We start from the raw sequence: 20,474 nt of genomic DNA, 5'->3' as shown, positions 1-20,474 counted from the left end.
CTCTCTGGCATTTTAGCATAAATAAACCACTGTATACTCCGATACACAGCAGAAGCCAGTAATCTGGAGCAGGAATGGAGACATGCGCAGCATGACAGTCCCACCATCACACAGTGAGTTTTTGATGATATGGGGAATCGGGGAAAACTAGACACGTGTTTTGGGGTAGGAACCCTATCCCTGCTGTAACATTTACTTCTGTAACAGGCGAAAAATCTTCACTCACTTCCAGAAATGTCCACCATGTTTGTTTATATACTTATTCTTCCTTTTCAACAAAACGTTTATGTCTTTTGTTTCTTTCCTGTGTCCTCCCACCCACCCCACCCGGGCATAAGGATATTGTAGTATATCACTTCAACCTGACTCTTTAGTACTTGGGGTTCCGGGAGTTGTTAGTGACTCTGGATCAGTTTGATTCAACATCTACTGTGAAAGCACTCAAAGTGATTGTAAAACACATTTTATTCAATTTCTGCAAGATGCTATATTTTTCTCTACTATAGACAGTGACATTGTTCTTGCTTGTTTATTCAGGGAGTCGGTAAGAATGATCATCATGCAACAAACTCAGTAGTGTTATAAAATGTTAATACTGGGCACAGGGGGATCAACTTCAATTTAACCACATTAAATGTATTGCTAACGTAGAGAGCGAGGCTTACCTCAGCTAAAATAAAAGAAATGGCTGCTCAAAGCTAGTTTCTTTCACGCCCCAGTGCCATGGCAGTAATTGCACAAAGACCTTTTTATTATAAGTTGATTTTCCTGAGAAATGGATTCCAAAAAATACTGTAAAGTGTTTATATTTTGCTTGACCTTTATTAACCTACATCTTAGGACTTTTCCCCCAGAGAAGAGTTGTTGGTAAATTAACTCTCTTAGAAGTACATACACAGTAGCCTTTCTGGTCTGCATCAGAGGTTGGGAGAGGAACATGGATATGACAAGAAAATTTGGCACTATTTAAACAGTGTCATAGGTCAACATATGGATTTTTACTAGTAAAAAAAGTTTGGTTTTTTTTAGGAATTAGAACAAAATCAAAATGCTTGAAGTTCATTTTGAGTTTTTAATAGAATTTTATGTCACTCATTTGCAACAGGAGAAATGTGCATTTCAACAGGAGCTGAAATTATTTTCTGGTTATAAAGCAATTTGTTTTTATACTTCCTAGCTATGATTCAGAGATAACTTTTTGTGTTAACATTTCTGGTAATCATCAGCAAATTCCTTGCGTTATTTCTGAATATGCCCCCCTCCCCCCAAAATATGCTGTCCAATCCAGTCTTCTTATGACATGTTAACCATGAATCAAAGATCCAAGGAAATAAAACTGTGATGAATTTTAAGTGGAGTGCATTCGTCCCATCTCTCTAGTGTTATTTTCCAAGTGAAAAGTCCAGTAACGGTATAAAGAGTTTTCTGCTTTTGCATTTTTTTAAACTTCCATTTTTATTTTTTATTTTTTTATTTTCAGTACAATTATGAAGGTCAAATGAAATCTGATATAGTGGGATTTATTCTGAAATGCTTTCTGAATACCACTCCATAATTGCCAGGCTACACGATAGTGCTTAAAGCTATAAAGTGGCTTAGATAGACAAGCAATTTATATGTTACAGTGAGGTATGTATGCAAGGTATATTAGTTTAATTGGGAGCCAAGATGCTGTAGTCTTAAATCTTAAGAACTTTGGTTTCATTTAAGGAAATACTTAACAAGCTATGTTAATATTTTAAAAACATTGAAGTATTTACAGATGCTCAAAATGCACATGGACATAGTATAATTTGAGAGACAAATGAAACTGTGTATTCTAAGTACAGGGCAAAAATGAATGAATGAATGAATGAATGAATGAGAAAGAGTAAATAAAGTTGCCCTTTCAAGAGTATCTTCTTGCTTTAGTTCAGCGCCAGCAGAGGAATTAAACAAAGCAATGCAAAATAAGAAAAAGTGCAGGTGAATGAGACCGTTGCACCTTTGACACTGAAGGACAGCAATGTTAGCATGGGCTTTGATGTGATAATGTGAGATTGGCAGGGATTATTGTAAGGAGAAGGTTCGATGGGACTCTGGAACTCAAGCAAACTATCTGTGCTGGAGAGGTATCTGTCAAGACAAATTTGTGCTATTTCTGATCAGAGACTTCCTTCTGTTTAGCAGGTTCAGGGTCACATGCCTCCGCTCATGATCCCAATTTTTCCACACGACCAGCGGACACTGGCAGCGGCTGCTGCAGCCCAGCAGGGATTCCTTTTCCCCCCAGGAATAACTTACAAGCCAGGTAAGTTGACAGGGATGTGAAGCTATTTAATGGGTTAAGATAATGACCGTTACTTCCCTTGTGATCTGTCTGGAATAGATGGTGCTACACAAAGGGGTAAGATGGGAAGAGGGGGATATGCGGATTTTTTTTTTTTTTTTGCAAGTCTAGATAATTTCGTCTAGAGATACCCAGGGAATTGGTTTTGCAGGACCATATTTATTTATTTCTGTGTACCACAGAATCATTTCTTTTGAATTTATTGACCCACTTCCCTGCCAATTTGCATGTGAGAGTAGTCTGGTTCTTTATAGGAAGGTTACATATATCTCTTTTTTTAGGCCCTTTCTCATCAGCATGTACACATACTAGTCTTTTGTGCAAGCCTTCTTTATAATTAGAGATAAAAAGTGAAGGCAGGTATGATTTAATTTGTGTATTTCAAATGGGCAGCATTTTGAATCATTTCCATCTAAATAACAGAGGTTTCAGCAGTTCAGCTGCAATCATCAATTCAGGCTTGTAACAGGTCATGCAACTTCGCAGTGCGAGATATTTGGAGATGATTTAGCAAATGTTATGATTTCTTTCTTTATTCCTTTGAGTTTACTGGGCTCCTGGGGAATTCAATTAGGGATATAATGGTTTGAAGCTACTTTCAGAGTCTCCTTGTAAACAGGGCTTTAAATGTTTAAAGCCACGTTAGCAATGGAATTCAGGGTAAGAAGATATTTAAGTAAATAACAGTCAACCTTATTTTTGTGTGTGTATTCCTTGTAAACCCAGACCTCAGCCCAGAAGCAGCATCTTTATTTTGCTCATTAATCTCTCCCCCCTCTAATTAATATTAAACAAAAAAATTGGCTACAGCATTTTCTTTGGATGTTAAATGTAAAATTTACAAAGTAACAGTTTGAATCAACTGCTGCTGTTAATGGGAATTTTGCAATGGCTTTCAGAAAGAGGTGGGATCAGTTCTGAAACAAAACCGTATGTTTTAGAATGTAAACTGCATATTAAAAGTAATCCAAGTTAAATATAAGCTCTTTTCAAGTAGGTTTAGTAAGATATGGTGCCAAACAACACTGCAGAAATTGTTTCCATTTGTTCTGCTGTGCTCTGTCTTGTTACTTAGATAAATATATATTTATGGAAAATAGATTTTTAGGTATGAAAGATGCTGAGGGTCAGTTTTGGACCTGAATGTTTGGAATCTAGTCCTGCACTCAGCCACTGGCCACTTTGTGGTACGAGAGATATGCTTTGCCTTTACCTCTCCCAGTCAGTCTGTGAAATGGGAATATTCTTATAAGGATAAGAAAGATTGTCTTAGGGATGGGTCAGCCTGTCAATTTTGGTTTCTTATTTTTCTAGTCTTAGGTTTGCCTCATCCGAAACTTTGAGGATTTTTTTTAAAGTTTGGATGAAAATGTATGTGCATTTTTGTACACAAATTCGCCTAATATACACACTTTTTTTGCAAACAGTATGTTATATTATTTTCACAATTATATGCATTTTATGTGCACTTTGCTCTAATATACACATTTTGCGTGCATTTTTGTTTGGAGAGCTCCACTGCAAAATTCAGAGAAGTGGGAATTTCAAAGGATAACTGTCTTTCAGTTTGTGTATTTAATATGCCATATTGGTTCAAAAGTGTAAAATTTCTCCCCCGTCCCTAGATTGTCCTTTTATGGACTAAAAATGTTAGAAGCAATTTTAGAATTGGCATTATCAAATATAACTCTAAAATATGTAAGAAGATTAAAAAACTGACATAGTCCCTGCTTCTAGGGACATTTTTTACACCTTGAAGTGCTGCTATCACTGGTGTGTGACTCTTTAGAGTAAACAGCAACAGTGAATACTGCTTATACTGGGAAACAAAATCTGGCATTCCATATGGAATATCTGAACATAGTATAAGGGATGATGTAGATATAGTTTGCAAGTTTGCATAAGGTTGGGCATCTTTATATTAGCTAGGTAGATGTCTCTTGCAGCAATTTGATCTGAATCCTGGCAGTCCCAACAAATTTGAATCAAAGCCTGATGACAAATTCCCCAAATGTTTTACACAGAATGAAAAGAACATTGTTCTCAGAAGTTCCAAGAGAGTTGTTCCATACTGTTCAGTTAGACTTCTTGTGTGTGCCTTGGAGGGCCCACCTCAGAAGGTGGTGTTGAGGGATTTCTGTTAGATGCTTTGGCCATTGACCTGTAGTGTCCCTCAGGGTTCCACTTCCATCTTGTTCCCCATGCTATTTAACATGTACATGAAACTGCTGGGAGAGGTGGTCTGAAGTTTTGGGTTCCGTGCCACCAGTATGCTGATGACACCCAACCTCTCCTTTCCATCTAAATCCAAGGAAACTGTTCTAGGTCTAAGCCTGATGTTGGTTAATGGACTGGGTGAGGGCAAACTGAAGCTTAATCTAGACAAGACAGAATTGCTCCTGGTTAGGCAAGAGGTGGGCCGCGGTGGCTTAGTGGTTAAGATGCTGAACTGTAGACTGGAAGGTTGGCAGGTCAGCAATTCGAGACCTGAGTGCTGCATGACGGAGTGAGCGCCCATCTTCAGTCCCAGCTTCTGCCAACGTAGCAGTTCGAAGGCAAGAAATTGCAAGTAGATAAACAGGTACCGCCTCGGCGGGAAAAGTAACAGTGTTCCGTGCACCTCAGTGTTCAGTCATGCCAGCCACATGACCACGGAAGTGTCTTCGGACAGCGCTGGTTCTTCGGCTTAGAAACAGGGATGAGCACCGCACCCTAGAGTCGGACACGACTGGTTGGGGACACCTTTACCTTTTAGGCAAAAGGCAGATAAAGGAATAAGGAATTCATCCTGTCCTGGATGGCATTACACTTTCCCCTGAAGGCTCAGGTTCACAGTTTGGGTGTTCTCCTGGATTCAACCCTGAACCTGAATATCTGGATTTCGGGAGTGGCCAGGAGTGCTTTTGCACAGTTGAGACTAATGCTCCAACTGTGCTTGTTCCTAGCGTTATATTATCTAGCCATGGTCACAGATGCTTTATTTACGTTTGGGTAACATGCTGTATGTGGAGCTGCCTTTGAAAAATGTTTCGAAACTTCAGCTGGTCCAGAATGCTGCATTTAGACTGTTAGCCAGTTATAGGATGCTATTGATTGGCTGCTATTTCTTTTATTGTTGTGTTCTTAATTGTATTTTTATGGATCTGCGTTTAAGTTACGTTTTAATTAAGATTTTGTCCTAATTCTGTGTTTTATTATTGTTAGCTGCCTTGAGTGCCATTTTCAGTGGAAAGGTGGGATACAAATTAATTAATTAAATAATAATAATAATAATAATAATAAAACAATACATGTTCAGTATTTCTAACATCTCAAGCCCCCTTGGTGGCATTTTCAGAGAAAATGTTACACCTGCAGGTTGTACCAGCTAACTATAATCAAAGGAAAAACATTGTGATACCTGCTTTTCCTACTACACACCATGCCCACAGCATTGTGCTACCATTTCAGGGTAATTTCCTTAATTCTCAAAAAACGTTCTTTCTTTGAAAGGTGTGTGGACTGTCCTTCCTAGTGTGGCATGATGCCGACATGTGGATTGATCCTAATAGGTCTCAATAAAGCCCTGTTTTTCCCCTCCACATTCAGCACATCAGGCACCATGCAAGGGCATTAAGAGGAATGGGAAGTTTCTGCATGCTCCTCCCATGTTCCCACCTAGCCCTCCCTTTTTTAAAAATATTTTTTTATTTATTTTATCTTTATAAATGAAAAAAAACAATACCAAGAATACCAACAACCTGATCAATACTACAATTTCCCAGCAATACAATATTCTTATGAGGACACAACAATAACAAAAAGAAAAAAAGGAAAAGAAGAGAGGAAAAGAAGTAAAGAAAAAGAAAAGAGATTTCTTTCCCTTTCCCTCCCCCTCCCCTTTAAAGGATTAAGTTTAAACTCCAATACCCCCTGGCCTCCAATGCCATTCTCTTTTAAAAACTATATCCATAACATTAACAATCTTACAGTTTAATAAACAACCTTACATTTCTATATCATATCATCAATCTTATATCAAAGAAACAGGCCTACAGTTCATTCCCAGTCGCCTATATTAATAATAATAGTAATAGTAATAATGATGATTAAAAATAAATATAGTGTTATATAATAATAAAACTTAAAATAAACCTTTAACAATCAGTAATATATTTTATGCTAGATATATAAATGCATAGCCCTCCCTTTCTATATAGTACAAGTTAATTGAGATCTAAACAGCCATAGGGTGCATAGGAAGCTGCTTTATACTAGATCCAATGCTTTGCCCATCTAGCCTAGTACTGTGTACTTTGAGTGGCACTGGCTCTCTAGGGTCTCAGTTAAGGATCTTCCACAACCTGAACCTGCTACCTCCACCTTTTTAATGGGAGATACCAGGGACTGAACCTGGGCCCTTCCCAGCATGTATCAGAGCTTTCAGAGATTGTAGAGCCCCAAGCTAGCAAATATCAATCATATATATATAGAATAAAGGCTTCTGTACACGAATGATGCACTGCATGAAATGGCCACTCATGGAAGTTTGCAGGTTGATGCCATCGTCAGCCTCCAGGCCATCTCCTGCACTTTTCCCCAGTTATCCTGCTTTCAAAAAGCTTGGAGATAAGATGTAATAAATCTTAATTGCAATATTGGCAGTGTGTAAAGCTGGCATAGCACTATAATTCAACCACTAGATGGTGCTGTTTCATTGAACATATAGAGAGCATTGCTGAAAGGAAGCTTTGAATTCCACATCATGTGCTCACTGCCTAAAAGAGCCCATCATAATCCTGCAAAGAAATGGAAGCAGAAAGCCCTGGTAAAGTTGTGGGATTTTAGCCTGGTGTAGAATGCTCTAACTGTTTTAGTTGTTCAGATATTTTAATAAATTAACACAGGCTTTAGTTGGTTACAACCACTTCATCAGATGCTAATTTATTAAAATATCTGAACAACTACTTAGTCTATATGTACTACACTTAACTCTTGAATCTGTAAACAGAAAGCTAACATGGTTATACTATAATATTGTTCAGTATCAATCAAATAAGTGATAACACATTTTTAAAGATGTAGTTCATATCCTTCTCAACATTGTCTAATATAATTTTGCAGTATAGCAATTACTACTGAGAAATCTGGGCTGCATAGATGGCCTAATAAATTTGTATAGATGTTCCTTTTGGTATTTATAGCATATACTGGATTAATCAAAACTTTAAGGTCAATGTAACTCAGATTCCTGTTGTTTCTGCTGACCTACAAACACTTGACAATTCTCCCAGGACATGCTGGTATGGAGGCTAGACCTTATTTAAATGAGATACATAAAGGAGAGCTGTTACACAGCCAACCCTTATTTGAATGGAGTAATTGCTGTTGGTTACATTGACTAGCATGGGAAAAGGTGTATTGTGACAAGTGTGATCTTTTTGGCAAATGCTAGGCCATACAAGTGGACTAAGTGTAGTGGCTAAGAAGATGAGCTGTGAGCCAGGAAATCCAATTCAAATCTCAGTGGGCAAAGCAATCCAAGTGTGTCTGGGGCGGAGCATAGCGTTGGATCCTCCACAATGTTCCAAGCCGTGCCTGCTTATGCTGGCCAGGACAGAAAGTGTGTGTGTGTGTGGGGGGGGGAGGGTTGTGTTTTTTTCACAACATCGGCTTCAGGTTGATATATCTGATGGGTCTGGATCAGGCCTCTCCTGCAGGGAAAAGCTGCTTTGGATCCAACAAATCTAAAGCCAGCTTGATTAAATCCAAATTTTACAATGAACAGATCACAAAGAGAGCACAAGAATTTTAACATAAAGAGAGTGGAAGCAAACCTTCACTTATTAAAAACTTGTAGAAGCTGCATGAAACAAAAACTTCTTTTACTGCCTCCCTAAAACTAAATAGAGATGGGTCCAGCCTAATCTCCTTTGTGAGGGAGTTCCACAGTCGTGGTGCTGTCACAGAAAAAGCCCTGTCCTCTGTTCCCACCAACCTAACTTCTTTTGGTGGTGGGACATACAGCAGGGCCTCAGATTAAGATCATAATCTATAGGCAGGTTCATACAAGAGGAGGTGGTCATTCAGATATCCTGGCCCCAAACTTTTTGGGTGTCATGCCCTCCCTATAGGAATCCTAGCTTCGAGAGACAGCCAACACAAAGGGCCACCCATAGCAGGAAACCTGGGGGAGCCTGGGCCCTCACAGGAGATGACCATGGTTCTGTCCCCACAGGAGGAAGGAGGAGGGGAGGTCTGCCTCTGAGGCAGAGGCTGGGTGACCACCCAGCCCCCAAGAGCATCATCACCTCAAGAGGCAGGCCAGTATGGCTCTTTTAAGGAGAAGTGTACAAATAAAAAGTAAGACTCCTCAAGAGGAAGGGACTCCTTGGGAGCTAGGCCTGTAATGAACTGCACCTGAGCCCTGGGTGGGGCTGATGAAGTTCTGGCAATATAAGCTTGTAGTATCAGTCTAGCTTTTGCTGGAAACAGTGTCTTCTACCAGCTCCAGTGCCTTGCACTTGTAACTTTTCTCTGTGATTGAACCTTTGTGCTACTGACCTTTGACTCCTGCTTGACTCTGGGACTGTGTGTTGTATCTGATTTATTATCTCTGTTTTGATTGACTTTGGCTGCTCTTCAGATCTCTCTCTCTTGGAAACCCTCTCATTTGCCTGGTAAAACTGCCTTTGACCATTGCCTGTTTATTGACTTGCTTTTGGATTACCCCTTAGTTTAATTACTGCTGAGCCTCATACAGCTTATAACAGGACATTAGGACTTATAGGTAAGCACCAGCAATTTGACCTGAGCCTGAAAACATGTCAGAAGCTAATGTAATTGGTATGAGACTGGGGTAATATGGTCTGTAAAATGCACACCAGAAAGCAATCTGGCTGTAACATTTTGCACCAGCTGCAGTTTCTGAACACTCTTCAAGAGCAGCCCTGCATCAAGCATGCTGCAGTAATTTAAATGTGAAGCCACTATCTCTTGGCATCAGCCACCCTAGGGATGTACGAAAGTCACTTACCTTTTTGAAGGGTGGCATTTATGGTGGGGGGGAGGCGCTCTGTCCCTCCCCCTGAAATTCTCTCCGGCTGGCTCTGCTCCGCAGAGATTCTGCGGAGCCGCCGCCTGGGGCCGCCCGCAGCTAGACATCCGGCCGCTGGGCAGCCTGCAGGGATACAAATGGCAGCAGCCATAGCCGCCGCCATTTGCATCCCTGTATTTTGCCATTATAGGCTATGTAAATATTTACATAGCCTATCACGGCAACCCCCCCCCCCCAAACACAGCGAATGCAAATGGTGGCGGCTATGGTGGCGCAATTTGTGTTCCCCCGTTTTTTTTTGCTGTGATAGGTTACGTAAATATTTACGTAACCTATTACGGCAAAAAAAAAAAAAAGGGAATGCAAATGGCGGCCACCACACCATTTGTGGTTTTTTTTTTGCCGTAATAGCCTACGTAAATATTTACGTAGGCTATCACGGCAAAAAAAAAAGGGAACGCAAATGGCAGCCACCGTAGCCGCTGCCTTTTGTGTTCCCTTTTTTTTTGCCGTGATAGGCTACGTAAATACTTACGCAGCCTATCACGGCTTCCGCAGGGACGCAAATGGCGTCCCTGTGTTAGCCATGATAGGCTACGTAAGTATTTACGTAGCCTATCACGGCTATATGGAAGGAGCGATTGGCGGCCGCAGATGCGGCCTCCATTCACAACGCAGCGTAAATGGCACCGGGTAAGTGTCCCGTCTCGCGCGCCTTTCACGGGGCGGGGGAGCTTTGTTCCACCACGGATTTTGGGGGGCCGAATGCACTGGCATTCGGCCTCACCGAGATCCGTGGCGGAATTCTCTGACATCCCTAGCCAGCCCATCTGTGTGGCTGATAATGTTGACCTATCTTACAGACTTGTTAGAAGAATGTGATAACCTATAAATACTCAATGTGAAGTTGCTGTTGCTAATTCATATCTGCCAACTTTGAAAATCCATAAATAAAATAGATAAATAAATAAAAGGTTGATTCCACAATTTAGGCTCCTCTCCAGTCTCGTAGTTTCCTCCTTTTGTACAACTGAACTGTTCTATGTTGCATGTAAAAACAAGAAAAGCAGGGCAAATATATTAGTATTTGCAATCTTTCAGATAATATCCTTATGTTATATTCTATATGTTATACTTTAGTGCTGAATAGTGCATTGAAGCATTTTTTGGTGTTATTTTTATAATGGGGTGTGTGTGCGCGCGCGCATGTGTATGCATGCTTAATTTCGGAAAAAAATTGGCTCCTGCCCCCCCAACCCATGAAAGGCGCGTGGGACAAAGTCCCAACCCGCAAGGCGTGCGGGACGAAGTCCCCGCCGCCCCCAACCCACAAAAGGCGTGCGAAACGGAGCACTTACCTGCTCCTGTCTGCACTGCTTTGCGAATGGCGGCCATCCTGCAGCCGCCATTCAGTTCCTCTTCTCTTCATAGCCGTGATAGGCTACGTAAATACTTACGTAGCCTATCACGGCTAATGCAGGGACGCAAATGGCGGCGTCTATGACAGCCACCTTTTGCGTCCCTGCAGGGCTGCCCAGCGGCTGGATGTCTGGCCGCAGGCGGCCAGAGCCGGCCAGCGGCTCCGTGGCTTGGCCGCAGAGCGGAGCCGGCCAGGCAGGATTCCAGGGGGGAGGACTGGATCACCTCCCCCCCGTCGAGGATTCCGTGGGGAGGGACGGAGCGCCTCCCCCCCAACCGCAGAAACAGAACGGAATGGAAGGTAAGTGTTCCGTCTATCCCTACAGGCTGCTTCAGGCCTGGGCATGGGACAGAAACAGCCTTGGTGGATTATATGAGTATGACTACAGGAGGGCTTTGGATAGGGGTGAATGCTCCTTCCTTGTTCTCCTTGATCTCTCAGTAGGGGTGGACGAAAGTCACTTACCTTTTCTCGCAGCTTGTTCGCGGTGGGGGGGAGCACTTCGGTGCTCCCCCCGCGAAGTTCAGGCCGGGGGGGGGAGGCTTCCCGCCTCGCCCGGCCGAAATTCAGGCCGGTGGGGAGGCTTCCCGCCTCGCCCGGCCGAAATTCAGGCCGGGGAGGAGGCGCCTCACCTGGCCTGGCCGCGAACGCGAAAGTAAAAAAAAAAAAACGCCTCCTGATAGGCTACGTGACGATTCACGTAGCCTATCACGGCTAGATTTGCAAAGTCAGCCGTGATAGGCTACGTGAATCGTCACGTAGCCTATCACGGGTGACTTTAAAAAAAAAAAAAAGCGCGTACGCGAATGGCGGCCCCCATAGGGAGCCGCCAATCGCGTTCCTTATTTAGTTGCTGTAGTCTACGTAAATGTTTACATAGACTACGGCGAAAATAAGGGCAACGCAAATAGCGTTGCCCTTATTTTCGCCGTAGTCTACGTAAACATTTACGTAGACTACAGCGACCAAATAAGGAACGGGAATGGCGGCTCCCTATGGGGGCCGCCATTATCCGTACACACTTTTTTTTTTTTTAAGTCACCTGTGATAGGCTACGTGACGATTCACGTAGCTTATCACGGCTGACTTTGCAAATCTAGCCGTGATAGGCTACGTGAATTGTCACGTAGCCTATCAGGGGGCGTTTTTTTTTTTTTCTTTTATTGCAATGGCGGGGGCAGCAGCCGGTCGAAAGACCAGCTGCCGCTCCCGCCCCGCTCGAACACCCGACGAACCGCCAGCCGGACCCACCGCCGGGAGAGACATTCAGGGAAGGTAAGTCCCGTCCCGGGGGGGGTGCGGGGGGCGGGGGGGGGTGCGGAGGATTTCTCCCCGAAACTTGTTTGGGGGGCCGACCACGTTGGCGCTCGGCCCCCCAAAGTTTCGGGGAGAAATTCTCCGCCATCCCTATCTCTCAGCAGCTTTTGATACTGTCAACCACGGTATCCTCCAGGACCACCTGGAGGTGTTGGTCATAGGGGACACCGTATTATGGTGGTTCCATTCCTTTTTCTCTGGCAGGTACCAGAGGGTAGCTCTGGGGGAGGAGACTTTAGACCTTTGGCTGCTCACTTGTGGGGTACCACAGGGCTCTATTCTCTCCCCGATGTTATTTAACATCTATGTGAGGCCACTGGGGGCCATCAGGAGGTGTGGGGTGCAGTGTCACCAATATGCAGTTGACATGCAACTGTATCTCTCATTTAAATCCTTGCTAAGGTTGGCTGTAGAAACCCTGTCCAAGGCTGGATCTACACTTACCGCCTTTTTTCGCTTCCAATGAGGTTTCACCGCCCGCCTTTCACACTACGCAGTACCCACCTCAAATTGGAACCGGAATTTCCCACTTCCGTGCTCTCACTTTCAATACTTAATATCCCGATATTTCCCCTTAACGTACTCTGATTTTCCGCCTTTGCTACCGTATCCGGTCATAGTCCCCTCCCCCGCCTGTCCATATATGGCGGTGTTGTATTTCCCTCCTGTCCAATCACAGCTCTCGACAGCCTCATGTCTTCTTCTGGCTACTGTTCACAATGCTTCCTCAGCACTCAATGTTTCCTCAGCAACAAGCAAAGGGCTGGATGTGTGCGCGCTTGTCTGATCTCAGAAGCTAAGCAGGTCAGCCCCAGTCAGTAGTTGGATAGGCGACTGCCTGGGAATCAGGCTTCCTGCACTGAGCAGGGGGTTGTTCTATCCCTTCAAATGAGACTAAGTTTTACCCCCTCCTATCCCCCGCTCCAGATGTTTTTTTTTTAAATTAAGGCGTTATCCTCACAGAATTGGGGGTTCTCCACGATGTTTTTTTTTCCTAATTCAGGCATGATCTTCGAAGATTTGAAGCTTCACAACTTTGAATCTTCGAAGATCATGCCTGAATTAGAAAAAAAAACATAGCGGAGAAGCCCCGATTCTGTGAAGATAATGCCTTAATTTAAAGAAACACATCCTGAGCGGGGGATAGGAGGGGGTAAAACTTAGTCTCATTTGAAGGGATAGAACAACCCCCTGCTCAGTGCAGGAAGCCTGATTCCCAGGCGGTCGCCCATCCCGCTACTGCCTGGAGCCAACCCTGCTTAGCTTCCGAGATCAGACAAGCGCGCTCAGGAAAACAGCACAGCGCTCGAGTGTGAACCGAGCTCGCGGATTCCATGAAGCACTGTAATGGGGAAAATGGGTGAGTGTGAATAATCACGTTTTAATGTGAGACCGTTTAACCCGACGGGACACTGAATTCATTGTGATGGCGGGCACAATGTAGATCGGCCCCTTGTGGCTGGATGGGAAGAAATAAGCTGAAGCTGAACCCTCACAAAACTGAGGTACTTTTGGTAGGAGACAAGGGGAGGTTAGGGAATATAGCCCTGGTGTTGAATGGGGTGCAGTTGCCCCCGAAGGACCAGGTCTGCAGCCTGGGGGTCATTTTTGACTCCCAGCTGTCCATGGAGGCTCAGGTGTCGGCCGTGAGCCAGGTGGTGCTGTACCAAATATGATGGCTGTGCCCCTACCTCCCTAACCATCTGCTTCCATCAGTAGTTCATGCCCTGGTCTCCTCTTGCCTAGACTACTGTAATGCACTTTATGTGGGGCTACCCTTGAAGACGGTTCGGAAGTTGCAGCTGGTGCAGAATGCAGCAGTCCACCTGATTAAAAGCAGCCATCGGCGAGACCATATCACTCCAGTGCTGACGAAGTTGCACTGGTTACCAGTTGTTTTCTGGGCCCAATTCAAGGTGGTGGTATTAACCTTTAAAACCCTATACGTTTCCGGCCTAGTCTGTCTCCAGCAACACCAGGGATGCCGCTCGACAAGATCAGCCTTGGAAGGCCTCTGTCTGTCCCATCAGCCAGGACAGCTAGGCTGGTGAGGACTAGGGAGAGGGCCTTTTCTGTGGTGGCTGCCACTCTGTGGAATTCCCTCCCTAGTGACCTCCACCATGCCCCCTCTTTGATGAACTTCTGCTGGGTTTGAAAAACCTGGCTGTTCAGGTGCGCATTTGGGGTGGGTTAGAGTTTTTTAGAGTAATGTTTTGTCCAGTTGATTATGTAAATTTGTTGTATTTTGCATTGTTATTTATATTGTATGCTGCCTAGAGTGGCTAGGTAGCTGGCCAGATGGGCGGCTAATAAATCTAAATAAATAAATAAATAAATAAATAAATAAATAAATCTGCCATGTACAGAGCAGCCCTTAATATAGGAAGCGTTGCGTTGCTTTGGTTTTAGAATGATGCCTTGCACGTGTGTGATGCCTACATTTGTTTTAAAACCATTAGCCAGTTTGACAAGTAAAATAGAAGTTGGTAAATCATTCTGGGACTTATAAGCACCAATGTACAGTCAGGGCCAGAAATATTGGAACAAGGATAACTGTTTGGGCAGTTGGCCTCTGTACACCACCACATTGAAGTTGAAAGGAAACACACCCAGATGGGAGCGAAGTCAGGACTTTCAGCTGTAATTCAAGGGGTTTGACAAAAGTGGGGCACTAACCATTCAGGAAGGACAGCCAGTGGCAGACACCCCCCCCCATCGTCAGTGGCTCATAAGTAATGGAACAAATGGCTGACAAGCAGCTGCATGGCCAGGTGTGGCCTTTTTCCTGCATGCCCCATGACCAATCAAGCAGATAAAAGGCCTGGAGGTGGTTCTGAGTGTGACATTTGCATTTGGTAGCTGTTCACTGGAACTCCCAACATGAGGCCCAAAGAGGTGTCCATACGAGTGAAGGAGGCCTTCATTAGGCTGAGGAAACAAAATAAACCCATCAGAGAGATAGCAAAAACAGTGGGAGTGGCCAATACAACAGTTTGGAACATCCTGAAAAAGAAGGAATTAACTGGCAAGCTCAGCAACAGCAAAAGGCCTGGCAGACCATGGAAGACAACTAAAGTGGATGAGCGCAGAATTCTGCTCATGGTGAAGAGGAACCCTTTCACAACATCTAGCCAGGTCAAGAATGCTCTTGCGGAGGTAGGCATGTCATTGTCAACATCTACAGTCAAGAGACGGCTTTATGAATGTAAATACAGAGGCTTCACAACAAGGTGCAAACCACTGGTAACGCTCAAGAACAGAAAGGCCAGATTAGCCTTTGCCAGCGAACACCTAACAAAGCCTGCCCAGTCCTGGAATAAGATTCTTTGGACGGATGAAACGAAGATTAGCTTGTACCAGAATGATGGGAAGAGAAACGTATGGAGAAGGAAAGGAACAGCTCATAATCCAAAGCGTACCGTACCATCTGTCAAACATGGTGGAGGCAGTGTTATGGCATGGGCATGTATGGCTGCCAATGGAACCGGGTCACTGGTGTTCGTTGATGACCTGACTGCTGATAAAAGCAGCAGGACGAATTCTGAAGTGTATAGGCAGATGCAGCCGAATGCTGCCAAACTGATAGGATGCTGCTTCATATTGCAGATGGATAATGACCCAAAACATAAAGCAAAAGCTACCCAAGAGTTTCTCCAGGCAAAGAAGTTGGATGTTCTTCAATGGGCAAGTCAGTCACCTGATCTCAACCCAATAGAGCATGCTTTTCACTTAATGAAGACAAGACTGAAGGCAGAAGGACCCACAAACAAGCAGCAACTGAAGGCAGCTGCAGTAAAGGCCTGGCAAAGCATCTCGAGGGAAGAAACCTCGAAAAAGAAATTTGGTCATGTCCATGGGTTCCAGACTTCAGGCAGTCATTGACTGCAAAGGATTTTCATCCAGGTATTGAAGGCGATCCTTAAGTTTGAAATGATGTTGGTTTGTTCCATTCCTTATGAGCCACCAACGATGGGTGTGTGTGTACGCCACTGGCTGTCCTTCCTAAATGGTTACTGCCCCACTTTTGTCAAACCCCTTGAATTACAGCTGAAAGTCCTGACTTCTCTCCCATCTGGGGATGTTTAGGGATGTACGAAAGTTCCGCCACGGATCTCGGGGAGGCCGAATGCCAGTGCATTCGGCCCACTGAAATCGGTGGTGGAATGGCCCGACCCCCCCCCCGGGATGGGACTTACCTGGGGCGGATTTTCCTGGCGGCGGCAGCTTCTGCAGTGGATTGGCGGCGGCTGTGGCGGCCGGTCTTCTGAACGGCTCCCGCCACCGCCATTTCCAGGTTTAAAAAAACCAAAAACCAAAAAAAGTGATAGGCTATGTAAAGATTTTAAAAAAACACCGTGATAGGCTATGTACATCTTTACGTAGCCTATCACGGCTGACTTAAAAAACAAAAAAACAAAACGCGCGTATGCAAATGGTGGCGGCCATGGCCGCCACCATTTGCATTCCTTATTTTGGCACGTCTTAGTCTATGTAAACATTTATGTAGAGACAGCGAAAATAAGGGGAACGCAAATAGCATAGACGCTATGCTATTTGCGTTCCCCTTATTTTCGCCATCTTAGTCTACGTAAATGTTTACGTAGACTAAGATGTGCCAAAACAAGGGACGCAAATGGCGGCGGCCATGGCTGCCGCCATTTGTGGATGCGCGTTTTTGTTTTTGTTTTTAATCAGCCGTGATAGGCTACATAAAGATTTACGTAGCCTATCACGGCTGACTGCCTGGACGCAAACGGCGGCGGCTACGGCTGCTGCCATTTGCGTCCCTGCTAGCCAGCGTCCGGATGTCCGGCTGCTGGTGGAGCCGGCCGGCGGCTCCGCAGTATTGCTGCGGAGCACAGCCGGCTGGCCAGGATTCCGGGGGGGGGGGAGGGACGGAGTGCCTCCCCCCCCGGAGAGGATTCCGGGGGGAGGGATGGAACGCCTCCCCCTGCACCATCAGCATTATCCCCGAAAGGTAAGTACCTTTCGTACATCCCTAGGTATGTTTCCTTTCAACTTCAATGTGGTGGTGTACAGAGGCCAACTGCCAAAACAGTTATCCTTGTTCCAATATTTCTGGCCCTGACTGTATATAAAAGTAATTGGAGCACCAGTGTAAATGGACAATCAACAAAAAAGGGGACCCTGAGGAGGCTAGTTTGCAAAACAAGGAATGATGAGAGATTGTGTGTTTTTTTCTTCCTTGAGCCATTCTCCCAATAATCAAGACTAGTATACACCTATACCTACACCAAACCTGTTCTGACTTGTTTTGTCTACCTTCATAAAATAAAAAAGAATAGGTCCTCACGCAAGCATTCCAAATCCAGAAACAAATTTGAAAAAAATTGCTACAACATGTTGAGTGAGAGATTGCCAAGAGAGCTACTGAGAAGCTCCTTGATCCATTTTTGTGCTCAGAAAATTAGAAGGGGAAATATGCATCTTCTGTAATTAAAAATGTTAAACTTTCACCATCTCCCCCTGCTCCCACCCACCCACCCCCGGCTTTTAGGCCCAGCCTCTCTCCCCACAAGAAACATGCCCCTGCTTTAATTTTACTACTGACAGCAAAACATTCCATTGGTATGAAGTGTCATGCTTTGTTCTCTGGATAATGCTATTATATAATGCAGCAGGATTATATTAACCATATACTGTTCATTTTAAAATGCTCAGATTTAATCCTAGAAGGGACAACTTTATGATTTGGGGGTGGGAAAAACAAATACGGGGGAATGAAAATAAGCTTGTCATCAGCAAAAGGGGAAACTATAGCCAGCAGGTGAGCCAGAGAACACTACAGGGTGTGGTACAGACACTAATAAATTAACTTTAAGGCATATATATATATATATATATATATATTCATATTCCAAGCTATTTCAAACCACGGAAGCATGACAGCTGTGAAAAAGGAGTGCCACGGGGAATTCTTTTAGAGTTTGATTTTTTTAAAATGTTTGACATGGAAAATGTTTTAGTACAAATAAAGCAACTGATACTGAACTTACAAAAAGGGTGAGATGGTGCAGGCGTGAGATGGTGCAGGGTTTGCTGTATGGAACGGGGATGAATAATTCATAATATTTAAAGAAAGAGTGCCTTGGAAATGTTTGGCAATGCAATCCATGCTTATACTTCAATGCTTATTTTTATCCTATTTAAGGCATCATTAATTCAATATCTTTGTGACTTCTTTTTTTTAAATTGTCCATTTACCAAAGAAACATTATTTACCTTTTGATGAGGATTCTCTATATATAGAGATAATTTTGTTTAGCCTTCAAAGAACATAAGCAGAATTATCTGACCATAAAGAGACAAGGGTTTGATACTGTAAGAAAACAATTTAGTTATTTAAAACAACCACCACCACCTACTGCAGACTGAAATCAGCTTCATAGAAAGTGGGGAAATAAGACCTGATTTTATGAATGTTACTCCATAGGACACCAGCACAATGTAGGTTAGCAAAGGCATTGTAGCAGCGCTCTGTATGCAATCTGGAGCCAATTGTTAGTGGACTGTGTACAAGCACATACTGTGCTCAATGGTCTGATGAGGTATTATGGATATGATGCAGAGAGACCTTGTGGATTAGAACCCCACAATTTGTTTAAACAGTGAAAGCAGCTTAACATTTACATGGAGCTTGTCTGAGTACTGTAGCGCTTTGGGTGGTAAGCCGAAGGAGGGTGTTTATGAGGATTCTGGAGGCTGGTATATATGTACGGATTGGGCGAGGTATATGTGTGTAGGGGAAACCTTGCCATCCCCTGACTGCATTATTCTGGATCTTTCTACACCACACCTACATTACTACATTCCTCTTGCAATGTGAAGAAGTTGATCCAAAGAAACTTGATTATTATAAATGTAAAAAAATGTTCAGAGGAGCAGCTTATTAAAACATAGCCTAGAGACAGTACATAACACTGACTTTAAATTAGAAGCCAAAGTGATACTCTGTTAAAGCATGCATATTGTGTAATTTATCAATCACTGTATTTTTTTCATTGCAAGTTCGATTTTTAACCTCCCCTGCCACCCCAGTCCTGCTTCATGCTGAAGTGACTTGGGGAGGTGGTTACGGATGGCAATGATGTGAAAAGATGTCACTTATAGGTAATTGTATTTACACAGGCAACAACCTCTTACCTTAGAGTCTTCTTATTTTAGCAGCTACTGTGCAAAGCATCCCTGAATTACAGAAACATTCAGGACTGAATTCTAAATATTTTAGGGATTCTGTGAGCGTATTTCTAGTGTTGATCAATGCATCAAGGTAAAATGCTGATCAATGAATTCCAGCCTTACGGATTTAATTATATATTCCACCAATACACATGGTACTTTGCAGAGCAAGGTAGCGACAAAGACAGGCCCCTGCCTCAAGGATCTCACAATCTAAATTTCAACAGTTGAGGTGACAACAAACAACAAAAGGAACATAAGGAGCAATGGGGTGGGTGGGGAGAGATCTCTCCAATCAGATAAGCTGCTTAGGTAAACAGAATATATTTTCAAAGGGTTGCACTGACATGCAGCTCTACTGTTTAAGTAATGTGTGTGGTAGGGAAAAGCGATTGCCCTTCTGTTTGCCTCCAAAGTGCTTTGGGGTGATTTGAGTGTTTGACTGGAGCACTCAGTTAGCCCTGATTGCCCACCTCTCCTTCCCTAGGTGAAGGTAGAGGCCACATAGGCAGCAAGCACTGTCATTGACATGCAGAACATCTTTTCCCACTGAGGATCCTGGGAGTTGAAGCCTAGACCGTGGGTGAAAGATGACACTGTCCACATTTATGGGAGTACCCTCCACTTCCACCCCCTCCCCGTTCCCCAAGGTAAGGGTTTTTTTGACTTGGGGAAGGGGGAGGGAGACTGGTAGGGGAGCCAGAGGTCGAAGAATCAAGGTGGAGAGCGTGAGCAGTTGTGCTCACAGTTATTTGAACATCCCTGCTTCAGACATTCATCCCATCCTTAATGTGTGGGACTTCACAATATTAATGCAATGTTGTGCTTGTTACTTGGTTTCTTATGAGATGGTTACTCCGATTCCAGCAAGCAGTTAAGCAGGTCTTGATCTCCTTAGATTGGGAAATGAACTAGGATTCACCTAATGGTTGGACACATTTTTTGGTTCTGTACTCTAAATTTTAGAAAGTGGTATGGTTTATTTATAACCCATTTTGCCCTTAAGTATACATGAAACATAGCTAAGTGAATTAAGGATAAATGAGGCTTGATAAAGTAGCGTTTCCTAAACTGTGGGGGACATTCCCCCTTGGGAGGACATGGGACACCTGGGGCGGGGCTGCAAAGGTGTAGGGCAAGGGTGGAGAATCTGTGGCCTTTCAGATGATGTT

The 20,474-nt window shown here is 43.7% G+C and overlaps 1 protein-coding gene across 26 annotated transcripts in view; it reads left to right on the top strand.

The window, feature by feature from the left end:
• SOX6 (SRY-box transcription factor 6) overlaps positions 1 to 20,474 on the top strand; it is a 613,575-nt gene that overhangs the window by 430,603 nt on the left and 162,498 nt on the right. For 17 of the 26 annotated variants that reach the window (XM_084855012.1, XM_084855004.1, XM_084855009.1 and 14 more), the window contains one exon: positions 2,167 to 2,290. In XM_084855012.1, coding sequence (XP_084711138.1) covers positions 2,167 to 2,290 — 124 coding nt within the window. The remainder of the gene's footprint in view (positions 1 to 2,166; positions 2,291 to 20,474) is intronic. The other 9 variants (XM_084855020.1, XM_084855017.1, XM_084855018.1 and 6 more) reach the window with 1 other exon arrangement.

This window comes from Heloderma suspectum, chromosome 1 (assembly GCF_057233095.1).
Source record: "Heloderma suspectum isolate Gila_16-S chromosome 1, 16-S_ref, whole genome shotgun sequence".
Classification (NCBI taxonomy): domain Eukaryota; kingdom Metazoa; phylum Chordata; class Lepidosauria; order Squamata; family Helodermatidae; genus Heloderma; species Heloderma suspectum.
Note: the sequence above shows the minus strand (reverse complement) of the source record. Positions and strands in the feature narration are given on the sequence as shown.